At 44.5% G+C, this 13,529-nt stretch overlaps 1 protein-coding gene across 1 annotated transcript in view; it reads left to right on the top strand.

The window, feature by feature from the left end:
* The window catches only part of FA2H (fatty acid 2-hydroxylase), a 32,955-nt gene extending 20,796 nt beyond the window's left edge, over positions 1–12,159 (top strand). The window contains exons 4-7 of the mRNA XM_040327795.1: positions 1,764–1,870; positions 5,177–5,349; positions 8,616–8,868; positions 11,596–12,159. Coding sequence (XP_040183729.1) covers positions 1,764–1,870; positions 5,177–5,349; positions 8,616–8,868; positions 11,596–11,672 — 610 coding nt within the window. The 3' untranslated portion in view covers positions 11,673–12,159. The remainder of the gene's footprint in view (positions 1–1,763; positions 1,871–5,176; positions 5,350–8,615; positions 8,869–11,595) is intronic.
* Positions 12,160–13,529: the final 1,370 nt, after the last annotated feature.

The following is a 13,529-nucleotide window of genomic DNA, read 5'->3' as shown; positions in this document are numbered from 1 at the left end:
TGATCCGTGATACGAACGGGTCACCCCCTTCGCATCGGCACGCTATGCGATCCGCGGATTGCCGCCGCAGCCATAGCATTAGAAAAGGCCGCGGCTTCAGCCTAGCTCGGGAGCCGCGGCCATCTTGGTACACTTGGCGGCGGCCCTCCTCTCTGTTTACACCCACAGAGGAGGTGAAGCCCGCGCTCGAGGGACACACACGCCGCTGTCTGAGGTCTGCACTGGGGGGTCACTGTCTGCCTGTACTACTGGGGGGGGGGGTCACTGTCTGCCTGTACTACTGGGGGGGGGGGGCACTGTCTGCCTGTACTACTGGGGGGGGGGGTCACTGTCTGCCTATACTACTGGAGGGGGGGGGTCACTGTCTGCCTGTACTACTGGGGGGGTCACTGTCTGCCTGTACTACTGGGGGGGGGTCACTGTCTGCCTGTACTACTGGGGGGGGGGTCACTGTCTGCCTGTACTACTGGGGGGGGGTCACTGTCTTTATTACTGAGGGGGGATGTGTCTGTACTGAGGGGGGTGTACTACTGGGGTGTCTGTACTGAGGGGGGCGACACCATTTTTATTTTTTGCACCGGGTGACACCAACCCTAGTGACGCCACTGCAGTGGGGGAGATTTGGATATTACAGTGGGGGAGGGAGATGTTGATATTACAGTGGGGGATTTTTTTTTTTTGCTGATCCGAAAAATGATCCGATCCGTGACTCCTGATCCGAGGAACGATCGGAACCGTGAATTTTTTGATCCGTTGCACCCCTCGTTGCAATAGTGGAAACGGAGCCTTATGTAACTTCTGCAACTATTTGCTCTAGAAGTTGGCAATCCAATGGCTGTTGAATATTCCTAGACCTGTGCCTTTTATTATTGCTGAATTTATATCTTCATACTTTTGTACTCTATGGTGTGTTATGAATAAAAATTGCAACACCCGTTATATTATTCTCTGGGGCTTCTGCCTTGTCTAAGTGCAAAGTGCTAAAAAAATTTAAAGGGACAGTGTAAAAATATATTTTATTTTAATAATAATAATACATTTTTTTAGGTGCCCTCGATTGCACTTATGTAAACAGTGTTTGCACCACACACGAGAGCAATAATTCTAGCACCAGATCTCCTGGATAAATCTTCCAGAGCCGAAGTGTATTTTTCTTTCCCCCAAAAAATTATTAAATTGTGTTTGAAAAACCGATGCACAACACCCATCATTTTATTCTCTGGGTTATCTGCAAAAAGGGGGGGGGGGGCGTACATTGCAAGAGTAGATTTTGTCTATTTCCTGGAGTTCAGCACAAATTAATGTAATTTTCTATGTATTTATTACAGTGAGCGCCATCTGTTGACCAAAATGCGGTATTTTTTCGGATTACGGTGTTTCAGGAGAATACCGTTTTGTGGCCACCAGATGGAGCTATCAATCATAGGAGATAGGATTCGGGCTTGTTGTACGGCAAGTAAAATCTGGGCTGGCTTGCTGATTTCTCTGACCCCCCCCCTCCCCCCAGGTACCCTCTAAAGCTGACCAATTGGTCAAAACCGGTTTTCATTCTTTCTATCGTCTTCCAACATACAGGGATATACAATGTAACACTGACCTATAATCACGCAGAGGGGATGGATTTGTGTCTTTTTTTTCAACCTCTCCTACAATGTAACTATGTAATACAATGTAACTTTTTTTGTCGTCTGGCAGATTATAACTTTTTTTTAGTTTTTATACGGAATATTAATAACACCAAATTCTGATTTCCTCTCCTCCAGGTACATCGTGTTGGCAGTGTGGGCGCCGATTGTTGTATATTTAACCTGGTATTGTCTCTCAGAACTCTCCCGGGGGGACACAAGACTCTTCTCCTCCTTCACAACAGGTATGAAACGCGCCGCCCATCTTTCCAATAACCCGCCATTCGTGCGGTTTACTGCTTATTGTCGCGTGTTTTCAGTGTTTTTTCTGCTGAAATGTAATAATCAAATGGAAAAAACAAAAACAAACCTTAAGTGCACTTTCACACCGTGGGGGGGGGGGGGGGGGGGGGGGGGGTCATCAGCGCTTTTTGGCTTTTAACCCCCGCTGGCGGCCAAAAAAGGGTTTAAACCGCCCACAAAACGCCACTGCCACGGTGCTTCGTGGGCACTTCGGCAGCGCTGGCCGTTGATTTCAATAGGCAGGGGCAGTTTAGGAACGCCGTATTCACCGCTCCCGCGCCGCCCCAAAGACGCTGCTTGCAGGACTTTTTTTTCTGTCCTCCCCAGTTCTGCCCAGTTATTTCCAGTTCTGCCCAGTTATTTCCAGTTCTGCCCAGTTATTTCCAGTTCTGCCCAGTTATTTCCAGTACTTCCCAGTTATTTCCAGTACTTCCCAGTTATTTCCAGTACTTCCCAGTTTTTCCCAGTACAGTAAAACCTTGGTTTGAGAGCGTTTTGCAAGACAAGCAAAATGTTTTAAAAAAATTTGCCTTGATATACAAGCGATGTCTTGATATAAGAGCAGCGTCATGTCACCACTGAGTATAAAAGAGAAGAGAGGCTCCTCCTCTAAGTGTAGCAATATGGTTACATTCAATGAAGGGACAACATTTAGCAACTTATTGCTACACTTAGAGGCTTCTCTCTTCTCTTTTATACTCTGTAAAAATAAAATGCTTTGATATACAAGCGCTTTGGATTACAAGCTTGTTTCTGGAACAAATTATCCTCCCAATCCGAGGTTTTACTGTACTCCCCGCTTATTCCCAGTACTCCCCGCTTATTCCCAGTACTCCCCACTTATTCCCAGTACTCCCCACTTATTCCCAGTACTCCCCACTTGTTCCCAGTACTCCCCACTTATTCCCAGTACTCCCCACTTATTCCCAGTACTCCCCACTTGTTCCCAGTACTCCCCACTTGTTCCCAGTACTCCCCACTTATTCCCATTACTCCCCGCTTATTCCCATTACTCCCCGCTTATTCCCATTACTCCCCGCTTGTTCCCAGTACTCCCCACTTATTCCCAGTACTCCCCACTTATTCCCAGTACTCCCCGCTTATTCCCAGTACTCCCCGCTTATTCCCAGTACTCCCCGCTTATTCCCAGTACTCCCCGCTTATTCCCAGTACTCCCCGCTTTTTCCCAGTACTCCCCGCTTTTTCCCAGTACTCCCCGCTTTTTCCCAGTACTCCCCGCTTATTCCCATTACTCCCCGCTTATTCCCATTACTCCCCGCTTATTCCCAGTACTCCCCGCTTGTTCCCAGTACTCCCCACTTGTTCCCAGTACTCCCCACTTGTTCCCAGTACTCTCCAATTAATCCCAGTACTCTCCAATTAATCCCAGTACTCTCCAATTAATCCCAGTACTCTCCAATATATCCCAGTACTCTCCAATTAATCCCAGTACTCTCCAATTAATCCCAGTACTCTCCAATTAATCCCAGTACTCTCCAATTAATCCCAGTACTCTCCAATTAATCCCAGTACTCTCCAATTAATCCCAGTACTCTCCAATTAATCCCAGTACTCTCCAATTAATCCCAGTACTCCCCAGTTATTCTCAGTTATTCCAACTCCACTGCAGACCAGCAAAGAGTGCAGCTCACACCTCCTGTGGCGCCCGGATTATATTTGACCGCTGTGCCTTGTTGGTTTTCTATTCAACTTGATAAACTCGTTATCATAAAATCCGCGCCAAGCCGCCCGTCTCGTAATTCTTGTTTATGTTTTGCATGCGCAGTGGTGAGCATTGCAAGAAATGCACCATGTCTTTACACAGTGCGACTATGCATAGAGCTAAATGGAATATTTTATATATTTTTTGAAAAAAGGGAAGCGGTGACTTTTTTTGTTGGAATGCAGAGCGCCACCCCTCTCCGCCCCAACGCAGCCGGCACGTGTACTGCGAGAACTGCGATAATCCAGTTATCAGATAGCATCAGACATCGCAGAGCGCACCTTGCTGTTTGTTCACCTTTTGTGTGCAACGTCACGCCGGCTCTCTTATCTCCGAATAATAAACATGTACAGGACGCTGCGCCGTGCGATGGAATGGCGCTCAGCTAACCGCAGTGTTTACCCCGGAGAGGGGGAGGGTTAGTTTACACTCATAGGTCCATGGGATGGCGCTGCGCTATTCATTCCCGCCCCCCCCCCCAGATATGAGGCTACTGACTGCAGGAATACAGAGCAATAAGCGTTTATTGATTGGTTTGCGCAAAAGTTATAGCGTCTACATAATAGGGGATAGTTTTATGGCATTTTTATTATATATATTTTTTTTACTAGTAATGGCGGCGATATGCGATTTCTATCGTGACTGCGACATTATGGCGGACACTTTTGACGCTATTTTGGGACCCTTGTCATTTATACAGCAATCGGTGCTATAAAAATGCACTGACTACTGTGTAAATGACACTGGCAGTGAAGGGTTAAACACTAGGGGGCGGGGAAGAGGTAAAGTGTGTCCTAGGGAGTGATTCTAACTGTGGGGGGGGGGGCGGGGGCTGGGCTACAAGTGACACGACATTGACCACTGCTCCCGATCACAGAAGATCAGTGTCCTGTCGCTAGGCAGAACAGGGAAATGCCTCGTTTACAAAGGCATCTCCCCGTTCTGCAGCTCCGTGACACAGGCGGACATCGAGTCCACGGGTCTCCGTGGTCACAAAGCATGCGGCAAATTCAAAGCAATGTACAATTACGTTGCTTTGCGCAGCCGTGCCATTCTGCTGACGTACATGTACAGGCGGCGGTCGGCAAGCGGTAATGTAATTAAGTTGTATCTGGACCTCTTCGCAGTGGTGCAATTCCAATTCCCATTTCGAAACATTGATGTGACGGATCTCCCTGCACGTGCAGAGCTGGCTGGGGTAACTGGGCGTGTATACAGGAAGTTAGATCTCTGTAAAGCTGGCTGTGCACATGTAATGTAGATGGGCTGAACTAAAGAAATCAAACCGATTTATCCGCGGATGGACGGACGGACAAATCTCCCACTACCGGCTACTGACAGACAACAAGAGGCAAGACCAAAACAGGAAGCACTCTGATTGGTTTGTTTTGGCACTGGCCATTGAACTTTGCTCAGTTTCCTTGAAAGAACCCTATTGTTGTGTTTTTATGGCTTCTTGTGTCACTAGGTGGAACGGATGGACTCCAGATACTGATGTCCTTTGTTCCAATTATTTTTTTTTCAGATTATTCTATTCCAGTCCCAGCTTTCTGCTTCTTCCCTCTCTTCTTCGTCGGCATGATGGTTTGGACCTTGATGGAATACGGCATTCACCGGTATATATTTCACATGAACCCCCCAGCCAGCAACTACTTTCTCATCACCCTGCACTTTATGCTGCATGGACAGCACCATAAGGTGAGAATGGGGGGGCGACCATAGACTTTGAAGGATCAGTCAGCACAAAACGGTTATGGTGGCTTTGGATGGACTTGCCAACTACCAACCGATCTCTGGGAGAAACCATCCCACCAAAAGTTCTGTCCGGGTTCTGAAATCTCACTCCATGCATTCTAGTGTAACAAAAACAGTAATCCTAACAGGGAAAGTGAAATCCCTTGGAAGTTCCTAGGGGGTGGAGCCAGGAACTCATAGCTGATATTATACCTATGGCGAGATGCTGGTTGGGTTAACTATTGTTTTCCTATAACTCAGAGGGACTCCTGATCATTACAGTAGGGTTCCTGGTTCTACCTCCCAATGAAGTCTTCTTTTGCTGAATTTAGTGTAACAACAGTCATCCCATCAAGGAGAGTGAAATCTCATGGTAGTGCCTCGGGGGTGGAGTCGGGAACACATAGATGATATATCTACAGCAGGGATATGCAATTAACGGACCTCCAGTTGTTGCAAAACTACAAGTCCCATCATGCCTCGGACGCTGGGTGTCATGCTTGTGGCTGTCAGTCTTGCTATGCCTCATGGGAATCGTAGTTCTGCAACAGCTGGAGGTCCGCTAATTGCATATCCCCGATCTACAGTATGGCTGAATGCTGGTCAACCATTTTCTTGCTAATGATTACAGTAAAGTTCCTGGTTCTGCCCTCTCGTAAAGTCTTGCATCTTTTGCTGAATTTGAGTGTAACAAAAACAGTCATCTCAAAACGGTGAAATCCCTTGGTAGTTCCTGGGGGGTGGAGCTAGGAAACCAGAGCTGATATTATACCTATGGTTGAATGCTGATAGTTTGAGTCAACCCTTAACTTCCTATAACACAGAGGGACTCCTGGTCATTACAGTAGAGTTCCTGGTTCTGCCTCCCCATGAAGTCTTCTTTTGCTGAATTTAGTGCAACAAAAACAACAGTAATCCCAACAAGGAGAGTGAAATCCCATGGTAGTGCCTCGGGGGTGGAGTCGGGAACACATAGATGATATATCTACAGTATGACTGGATGCTAGTAGCTGATATCAACCATTATCTTACTAAAGCTCAGAGGGACTTCTCATCATTACAGTAGAGTTCCTGCTTCTGCCTTCCCATAAAGTCTTACATCTTTTATTGCATTCCAGTAATCCAAGCAGGGAGAGTAAAAAACCCTTGGTAGTTCCTGGGGGGGGGGGTGGAGCCAGGAACCCAAAGCTGATATTATACCAGTAGTTTAATGTTCGAAGCTTGAGTTCAACCATTGTCTTCATATACCTTAGAGGGACTCCTGATCATTACAGTAGGGTTCCTGGTTCTGCCTTACCTACCTCCCCATGAAGTCTTACCTTATTTTGCTGCATTATGGTAACAAGAACCGTAACCTCAACAGAGAGAGTGAAATCCCTTGGTAGATCCTGGGGGGTGGAGCCGGGAACCTAGAGCTGATATTATACCTCTGGTTGAATGCTGATAGCTTGAGACAAACATTGACTTCCTATAACTCTGAGGGACGCCTGATCATTACAGTAGAGTTCCTGGTTCTGCCTCCGCTACCTCCCCATGAAGTCCTACTTCTTTTGCTGCATTATAGTAACAAGAACAGAAATCCCAACAGGGAGAGTGAAATCCCTTGGTGGTGCCTCGGGACTGAAGCTGGAAAAAATATAGCTGATATACTTACAGTATGGCTGGATCCTGGTAGCTTGCGTCAACCATTATTTTACTAAAACTCAGAGGGACTCTTGATCATTACTGTAGAGTTCCTGGTTCCGCCTTCCCGTACAGTCTTGCATATTTGGCTGAACTCTAGTGTTACAAAAACAGTAATCACAGGGTGATGAAAACTATTGGTAGTTCCTGGGGGGTGGAGATAGGAACCCAGAGCTGATTTTATACCTATTGGTTGAATGCTAGTAGCTTGAGTCAACCATTGTCTTCTTATAATTCAGGGGAACTCCTAACCATTAGAGTAGGGTTCCTGGGTCTGCCTCACCTACCTCCTGATGAAGTCTTACTTTTTTTGCTGCTGTATAGTACCAAGGGCAGTAAAATCCCAACAGGGTGAGTGTAGTTCCTTGGTAGTGCCTCAGGGGTGGAAATAGGAACACAAAGTCAATATTATACCTATGGTTGGATGCTGGTAGCTGGAGGCAACCATTGTCTTGGGGCTCCCGATCTCTACAGTTGGGTTCCTAGTTATGCCTCACCATGAAGTCTTCTTATTGTTGCATTTAGTGCAACAAAAATGGTAATCCCAACAGGGAGGGTAAAATTCCTTGGTAGTGCCTCGGGGGTGGGGCCAGGAACACATAGATGATATACCTACAGTATGGCTGGATCCTGGTAGCTTGAGTCAACCATTATCTTACTAAAACTCAGAGGGACTCTTGATCATTACAGTAGAGTTCCTGGTTCCGCCTTCCCGTACAGTCTTGCATATTTGGCTGAACTCTAGTGTTACAAAAACAGTAATCACAGGGTGATGAAAACTTTTGGTAGTTCCTGGGGGGTGGAGCTAGGAACCCAGAACCACAGTATGGCTGAATCCTGGTAGCTTGAGTCAACCTTTATCTTTACTAAAACTCAAAGGGACTCCTCATCATTACAGTAAAGTTCCTGGTTCTGCTTTCTTACATCTTTTGCTGCAATCTAGTGTAACAAGAACAGTAATCTCAACAGGGTGAGGAAGAGCTCCTGGGAGTGCCTCGGGGGTGGAACCAGGAAGAGCTCCTGGGAGTGCCTCGGGGGTGGAACCAGGAAGAGCTCCTGGGAGTGCCTCGGGGGTGGAACCAGGAACGCAAAGCCAATGTTATATTTATGGCTGAACACTTGTAGCTTGAGTCAACCGTTGTCTTGGAGCTCCTGCTTATCACGGTAAAGTTACTGGCTATGCCTCATCATGAAGTAGAATTGGCAGAACCCTTGCAATGCCCAATGGAAAGGGGTGGAGCTGGGATGTGATGAAGTCAATGGAGCACCAGCGTGGTGACGTCACCACTCTCGTAGTCCATAGCTTACTTTCTCCAGTCCTGTAGGTCCATACGTCTGCAGGAGCCTGTGCATTGTTCAATGCTCTTCAGACTCCAAAGAAAAAATGTAACAAATTATACATTTTTTATTATTATTATTAATACGGATTCCAACCAGATTCAGCAGAATTCAAGTGTAAAAAGTCAACCAGTACATTGATGGGATGTGGGGCTGTTTTTCATTTCTCTCAACCAGTATTTTCTCTTTCGCCCCCCCCCCCCCCCCAGGCTCCTTTTGACAGCTCGCGGTTGGTGTTTCCTCCCGTCCCGGCGTCCTTCGTGATCGTTCCCCTCTACCTTGTCCTGCAGATGGTTCTTCCTCCTGTGTTGGGTCTCTCCCTCTTTGTAGGAGGCCTCTTCGGATACGTGGTATATGACATGATGCATTACTATCTACATTACGGGTCGCCGACGAAGGGCTCCTACCTCGCCTGGCTCAAGTCTTACCACGTCCGCCATCACTTTGAGCATCAAAAAACAGGTACGTCCGATGGGCCCCCATTGTCTGTGACCAATCGTAGCCAATGTTCTGTTAGTGGTTCCTATGGGAATTATCTCTGACCTAATAAACAGTTCAGTGATTTATAATCCTCGGCTCAATAACTGTCCTGGGGTAGCCTAGGGCTGTGTTCTGCTTGAACCCTTATCTGAAAGCAGCCTGACTGGTTGCTGGGGGGGGGGTTAAGTGCTTGGGTATAACTTTATTTATTTTTTCACTTTTGAACATTTTCTTCTTCTAAACATCCTTCATAATTTTTTTGAGAAGATTTTTAGTGCTTGGGTGTAACTTTTTGTTTTTTTTCATAAACTGGGGGGGGGGAGTGCTTGGATATAACTTTATGTTTGCTCACTTTTTTTTCTTTTCTTTTTCTTTTTCTTTTACTTTTTTACATTTTTCTTTACTAAACTTTTGGATGGGCTTTTAGGTGCATGAGTGTAACTTAATTTGTTTTTTTACTTTTTGACATATTTTTTTTTCATTCAACTTTTTTTTTTTTTGTTTTATACATTTTTGGTAGGGATTTTAAATGCTTGGTTGTAACTTTTTTTTCTTATTTTTTGGGGGGTTATGTTAGATGCAAAACTTTATTTGTTATTACAATTTTTTCTTTTTTTTTTACTAAACTTTTTTCCCCCCTAAATGTTTGGAGGGGATTTAAGGGTTCCTGAGTGTAACTTTTATCTGTTTTACTTTACATTTTTTTTTTTTTTTTTTTTTTACTAAACTTTTTTTCCCTTACATTTTTTTGGAGGGGATTTTAGGTGCCCGAGTGTAACTTAAAGCGGGAGTTCACCCGAAATTTTTTTTTAACATTAGATTGAGGCTCATTTTGTGAAGGGGAATCGGGTAGTTTTTTTAAAATCGAAGCCGTACTTACCGTTTTAGAGAGCGATCTTCTCCGCCGCTTCCGGGTATGGGCTGCGGGAGCGGGCGTTCCTATTTGATTGACAGGCTTCCGACGGTCGCATACATCGCGTCACGAGTAGCCGAAAGAAGCCGAACGTCGGTGCGGCTCTATACGGCGCCTGCGCACCGACATTCGGCTACTTACGGAAAATCGTGACGCGATAGATGCGACCGTCGGAAGCCTGTCAATCAAGTCAGTACTTACTCTAAAACGGTAAGTACTGCTTGGTTTTTAAAAAAAACACCCGATTCCCCTTTACAAAATGAGCCTCAATCTAAAGTTAAAAATTAACTTTTCCGGGTGAACCTCCACTTTAATTTGTTTTAAAAGAACTTCCACTTTTTTGGTCTCCCCCCTCCGGTTTCACATTTGGCACCTTTCAGGGGGGAGGAGGGAGCAGATACCTGTGTAATCCAGGTAAATATGTTTTATTTATTTTTTTTGTACACGAAAGGCTGTTATGTGATTGCTTGTGTGTAGCTTTCTTTTCAATATTTTTTTTGTTTTTTTTTTTTACCTTTTTCCCCAATTTTTGGAGGGTATTTTAGGTGTCCCCTTCTACAAGAGATATGGTCCTCAGCCCTCTACTTTATTTGTTTTCACTTTTTATTTTTTTTTACTAAACTTCTTTCTCATACAAGTGCTTGGCTGTAACTTTTTATTATTTTTTTTATTTAAATTTTTTTTTTTTTTTTTTTTTTAAATGTGTTTTTGTTTACAAGGAGACAAAGGCTGTTATGTGGTTGCTTGGGTGTAGCTTTCTTTTCACCTTTTTTACATTTTTTTTTTTTTTTTTTTTGGAGGGGATTTTAGGTGTTCTACAAGATCTATGGTCCTCAGCCCTCTACTTTATTTATTTTCACTTTTTTAAATGTATTTTTAATTTTTTTACTAAACTTCTTTCTCATACACGTGCTTGGCTGTAACTTTTTGCATTTTAAAATATTATTTTAAGTAAATAAAATGGTTTTTTTTTTTGGTTTTTTTTAAATGACACCCCCTATGTGTTTTTGTTTACAAGGAGACAAAAGGCTGTTATGTGATTGCTTGGGTGTAGCTTTCTTTTAAAAAAAAAATTTCACCTTTTTCCAAGGGATATGGTCCTCAGCCCTCTACTTTATTTGTTTTCACTCTTTTACTTTTTTTTTTTTTTACTAAACTTCTTTCTCATACAAGTGCTCGGCTGTAACTTTAATTTTTTTACATTTTAAAATATTTTTTTAACTTTTTTTTTTTTTTTTTTTTTTTATGACCCCCCTATGTGTTCTTGTTTACAAGGAGACAAAAGGCTGTTATGTGATTGCTTGGGTGTAGCTTTCTTTTTTCTATTTTTTTTCACCTTTTCCCCAAATTTTTGGAGGGTATTTTAGGTGTCCCCTTATATGGTCCTCAGCCCTCTTCTTTATTTGTTTTCGCTTTTTTACTTTTACTAAACTTCTTTCTCATACAAGTGCTCGGCTGTAACTTTTTTTTGCATTTTAATATTTTTTTTTTATTACATTTTAATTTTTTTTAAATGACCCCCCTATGCGTTTTTGTTTACAAGGAGACGAAAGGCCGTTATGTGTTGCATTTTTTTTTTTTTTGTGACGGCTTCTCTAAAGATTGTACAGGGTAATAAAATCGTTTCATAGCAAGTCAAAGGCAGGCACTTTTTTTTTACGTGCGATTTAAATTACATGTAATTATTTACCTGACTGTGTTATTTGTGAGTTCAGTTTTTATACGAGAACTGCAATAAAAAACAGCAATAAAACTCCCTCCCTGTAATCACGGTGTCCTCCTCCTTTCTTGTGTAGGATTCGGAATCACTAGCACCCTCTGGGACCGTCCGTTTAATACCCTGATCCCCGAAGACGCCATTACGGAATACTAGGAACCACTCGCTGCGGAGAATCACTGCGCCGACTCGGATCGCCTGCTGAGATGGGGGGAGGAGAAACATCTTACTTCAGTCTTCTTCTTTGTATTTTTAATTATATTTTATTTTTATTTTTTTTGTTTTTTTATTTCTTTATCTTTTTTTTTTTCCATTGATCCCACAGAAGTTTCTCGGCAGGAATTAATTATTTATTTAAGTGTAAAGCCAAATCAAGAGGGGGGAGGGGGGTTAGGGGCGGAGGAGGCTGTACTGTACCGAGCCCGCGGCGTCTTCTGGAGGGGGGCCTCTAATGACGCAGTGCGGGGGAGGAGCACGTGACCAAGGGAATGGACTTTTTTTAATGACCAAAAATGGCACTGACAGATCTAAAAAAAACAAAAAAGAAACAAAAAAAAGTTAACCAGATGTATGAAACGCTCGTTGTAAATCCATAATATGTACAAATGCCTGGAAATAAAACTAACTTTTGTTTTTTCTCTTATTTTTACAAAAAAGGCGTTATCTGAGTTATTGAATTTAACAGATGATTTACTTACAGTCCTATGTACGGTCTCCGAGAATTGGAAGGGCCATCACTAAACAGCCCTTTAAAAAAAATGCTAGATGCCTGGCTGTTATGCTGACCCACTGAGGTTTTAGGGATATAGTTATTTTGGAGATATGTGGCCCCCAGCTCTCGTACCAGACCTATGGTCCTCTACAAGAGCTCAGAGCTCAGCCCTCTACACAAGCCATGGTCCTCAGCCCTCTACAAGAGCCATGGTGCTCAGCCTTCTACAAGAGCTCAGAGCTCAGCCTTCTGCAAGAGCCATGGCCCTCAGCCTTCTGCAAGAGCCATGGCCCTCAGCCTTCTGCAAGAGCCATGGCCCTCAGCCTTCTGCAAGAGCCATGGTCCTCAGCCTTCTGCAAGAGCCATGGCCCTCAGCCTTCTGCAAGAGCCATGGCCCTCAGCCTTCTGCAAGAGCCATGGCCCTCAGCCTTCTGCAAGAGCCATGGCCCTCGGTTCTCTACAAGAGCCATGGTCCTCGGTTCTCTACAAGAGCTATGGTCCTCGGTTCTCTACAAGAGCTATGGTCCTCGGTTCTCTACAAGAGCTATGGTCTAGATATAGTTAGTACTGAAGCCTGCTGGGCAGGAATAATTATAGGAGATGGCATAGGGGTGTGCCTGGGCACACCCTAATTCTGGGTTTGGTAACCTGTCACCTGCTCCCCATTGAACCGCAATCCTTCTTTGCTAACCCTCAGAACCTAGACATGAAATTGCGGCGGGGGTGGAATTTAGTGGAACCGATCTATATTTTATTCCTGCAGCAGCTGAAAGTAGGCTTCTTCATCTCCTCTTGTTGACATTCAGCTGCCACAGGAGAAAAATACAGGGGATCGGTACCAATATATGCCATCCCCGCCACCCCTTCTGTTCCTCTTCTTTCTACTTCCCGGGTCCCCCTGTGTGCTCCCTGGTTCCCCCTTTCTCCCATAGCTTCAGGATTCATAGAATAAGTTACGCATAGATATCCATAAGATCTGACAGGTGTAATTGTTTTACACTGTCGGATCTTAGGATGCAGTACCGCGGCCGCCGCTGGGGGTAGTTTGCGTCGTAAACCAGCGTCGGGTATGCAAATTAGGAGTTACGGCGGATCCACAACGGTTTTTCACGTTCGCTACGTCGCCGCAAGTCTAGTTTCCCGTCGCAAAGTTAGTCGTAGTTTTTGGTGCCCTAACTTTAATCAGCAAGCGTATTGCTGTCTAAAGTATGGCTGGCGTTCCCGCGGCGAAATTCTAAATTTAACGTCGTTTGCCTAAGCCGTCCGGGAATACGGAATTACGCTACGCGCGTCGCCGTTCG

Source organism: Rana temporaria, chromosome 11 (assembly GCF_905171775.1).
Source record: "Rana temporaria chromosome 11, aRanTem1.1, whole genome shotgun sequence".
In the NCBI taxonomy this organism is placed as follows: domain Eukaryota; kingdom Metazoa; phylum Chordata; class Amphibia; order Anura; family Ranidae; genus Rana; species Rana temporaria.
Note: the sequence above shows the minus strand (reverse complement) of the source record. Positions and strands in the feature narration are given on the sequence as shown.